The sequence below is a fragment of the Musa acuminata genome, chromosome BXJ2-4, assembly GCF_036884655.1.
Source record: "Musa acuminata AAA Group cultivar baxijiao chromosome BXJ2-4, Cavendish_Baxijiao_AAA, whole genome shotgun sequence".
Classification (NCBI taxonomy): Eukaryota; Viridiplantae; Streptophyta; class Magnoliopsida; order Zingiberales; family Musaceae; genus Musa; species Musa acuminata.
The window spans coordinates 2,511,757-2,515,248 of NC_088341.1; the positions used below are offsets into that span (position 1 = coordinate 2,511,757).

Consider the following 3,492-nt stretch of genomic DNA (forward strand, 5'->3'; position numbering starts at 1 on the left):
TTAGTTAATGGAAGCAACACTAACACTTATCATCATGAATAAATATCTTATTTTTCTTTGCCAGTCGTGTTAAAGAATTGTCATTCCTAAAATGAATTATGTAGATCTTCCATAATACACGATCCACCTATGACACTCCTTATCTCAAAGACATTTGAGGGTTGTTCCTCTGCATCACTACTTCAGTTTTATATGGATCTATAGAAATGCTTGATCAGACATGCCCAAGAAATATAAACTCATTGATCCATAAGTTACACTTGCTCAACTTAGTATAAATTTTCTCCTGCTTTAGAATTTTCAAAACTAGCCTAAAATACCGAATGTCATCGATGAATATAATCATAAATTTGTTTGGATATAAATGAAAATTTTTATTCACGAGATCTATAAAAATAGCGGTTCATTAATTAATCCAAAAGATACTACTATGAACTTATAATAATACCTCATGTTATGTGGATTCTGATTCGTTGACCCTTATTGACATACGCAAGTATGTCAATCCATCTCCTTAGTCTATCTTGAATGTGGTAAGAAATATCATGTATATGGTTATGAACTTTGTCAAGATGAGTTTTCCACATGTTTTGAGGGAGGAGAATCCATTTGCAAACTGATGAACCCGCTATGCCACAACGGGTTAAAGCTCTTGTATACAGCCCCTACACCTACCACAAGAGTTGGGGTGGCCGTCTTAAGCAATTTTAACGCATAAAAAGATGAAACAAATATTACATGCTGACGAGTGATGGTATGCTAAGTTGAACTCACATTTAACAGTATCTATACGCCATAGACCAAACAAATATTACAAAAGTTACCTACGCCAAAAATACACTAATCATTGATGAGACAATGACGTCCTATCTATTTATACGTATGCATGTTTACCTATGATTACGTTCTCTGCAATTGTGTTGGCTACGTCGATGACACGACCTCCTCCGGCAGAGGCGTGATCACGAACCAGGCGCCGGCAAGGAGCGACAATTGGGGCAGGACGCGTGCGACCTCAGCCACCGGTTGATGCAGTCAACGTGGAAGTGGTGCCCGCACTGTGGCAGCATCTGCAGCACGTCAGCGTCCCTATAGTCACCCAAGCATATGGAACAACAGGTTGCGGTGGTGCCCTTCTCCAGCTTGGCCTGCGAGTACGCCATCTTCGGGTAGCACTCTAGCGTTGCCTGATCGACGCCGGCCTCAGCGTCGGACGACGCCGCGTCTCCAGGGTCGAACCGCACGTTCGTGGGCACGTTTCTTTGTAGGAGCGCACAGATGTACCACAGATATGCGCTCACCAGGACCACGAGGCAAATGAAAAGGCCGTAGCCGAGGGCAATCCTCTGCTCCATTCCGCTACCCATAAAGCAGGATGAGGATGGGAATATTTAGAAGCATTTTTTTTGTGGAGATTATATATTTTCGTATGCGTTGAGGGAGGACGACTAACATGTAAATTAGTTAATACTTCTTGCTAGGTTGGATAAACTATCTATCTTGTACATGAGAATGGGATTTTCTACGAGACTTGGAAACTTTGGTTCATTCAGAGATGAGTGTCCATATGTTTGCACCTCTTTAATTGCAGTATACTTCTCTTTGTTTTAGTTTGCAATATATATATATATATATATATATATATATATATATATATATATATATATATATATATATATATATATATATATATATATATATATATATATATATATATATATATATATATATATATATATATATATAAAGTAATAAACAAACTCTATCGAGTTGAATGAAAAGTCAGCAAGCAGCAGAATTTCTGGATAAAATAAAAATGTATAACGAGCAGAAGGGAATGTCTTCTCCACCTAATCTCACCCCACTAGCACTGTTAGAAGGCTGATCCAAAAATTAAATATAAAAACAAAAATATATCATTAGCATGTTGAGCAAGATCATTCATGTAATATTTATTATTATAATTTATGATGATGTTGGTAGTTTTTATTCTTCCAATAATAGATAAAAAGAATTAATATTATATTTTCAAAATGATGTCCCTCGTCAACTGCAAGTGGGAACACATCCATCCCTATATGATGAAATCATTAGTTATCATGCTTAACGACCCGCTAATCATGAAAGAAAACTATCCTACCAATAATGGTTTGAATGTTTTTTATAATAAAATAATATCTATGATTACATCCATCGTATCATCATCATCTTGTTGTTACTATGACAAGATTCTTTTTAACTATCTCTAAAAATTCTTAGCATGATTTCAAATAAGAATATTTGAAGTTCTTAAATCAAAAGATTGAGAAATGTTGAAACCTTTATACCCCTTAAATCATGGCTGAATAAATCTAAATTGGCTTGGATCAATTTGATTTCATTGAAATAACTTTGAATTAGACTCAATTCATTGGGCCAAAATCAACTTAAACCTATTTGAAATCCTCAAAAATTAGCTCAAATTAGTATCAACGGATCAAAAAATTGTTTGAACCAACTTGAATTGGTTAGAATCAATCTGAAGTCGATTGGGTCCAACCTAAAGTAACCGAACTGATTTGGTTAGGCCACAAAGGGTTGGGCATTGGACTCAAGTTGGATCTAATTTGTGTTAGGCTATAAATTGACCTAACTCGAGTTATATTTAGCTCGAGTTTAGGCCAAATTAGACCTGAGACTAAATAGAGCATGGGTTAATCTGGTTAGACTCAATAGTGGTCCAACAGCTAAATTTTTATTTTTTTTAAATATAATGAAAGATGAATAATTTATTTCATTAAAAATAAGGATTTTTTGTAATGTGTAGCATAATCGATCAATTAAATTCAATCTAGAAAAAATTAAATTTGATAAAAAAATACTTGACATACTTTGAATAAATTAGATCCATCTAAAGCAGCCTATGGATAAAAATAGATTAACTGTATGAATTTTGTTAAATCAAATTTGCTAAACATAATTAAAGTTCATAGTAATTATAAAATTATCAATAAAACATGAACCTTAAAAAATAATTGATATGATTTTGACTTATTAAATGCACCTAAAATAATTTATCAATAAAAAAATATAAACTGTGTGAGGTTTGTTAATTATGATTAAAATTCAAGTTGACATAGTAAATTGTAAGATTATTATGGATTTTAAATTTTGAAAATTTACCATTAATTAATTCTGAGATTCATAATTTTTTTTAAATTGAAAGATAAATTAAATAATTTATAATTTAATTTAAAGAACCAAAACAATGACTTACAATTCTTCTCTAAGTGATGACCACTGCCCTTCCTCCTTGTTGTTTGACTCTTCCCAATTGTTACTATTGTGATTGGAGGAAAGTCTATCTAACTTAAATAGGAGATGAAGAGGATATCATTTATGATATAAATCTTAATTTTTAATTTTCATAGCTAATATTTAAATAATTAATTATATTATTATATTTTTTATTTTATAATAAGGAATAGCCTTAGTTGTTGAAAAATTATCTTC

At 32.4% G+C, this 3,492-nt stretch overlaps 1 protein-coding gene across 1 annotated transcript; it reads right to left on the reverse strand.

Annotated features, from left to right (window-relative positions):
* Positions 1-962: 962 nt before the first annotated feature.
* LOC135609311 (RING-H2 finger protein ATL70-like) lies at positions 963-1,355 on the reverse strand. Its single transcript, XM_065102420.1, has one exon. The coding sequence runs from the start codon at positions 1,353-1,355 to the stop codon at positions 963-965; it is 393 nt and encodes a 130-aa protein (XP_064958492.1).
* Between the last annotated feature and the right edge of the window lie 2,137 nt (positions 1,356-3,492).

Bases quoted from the DNA above. Each gene is read 5' to 3' on its own strand.
- LOC135609311 (XM_065102420.1), bottom strand. From the start codon at position 1,355: ATGGAGCAGAGGATTGCCCTCGGCTACGGCCTTTTCATTTGCCTCGTG.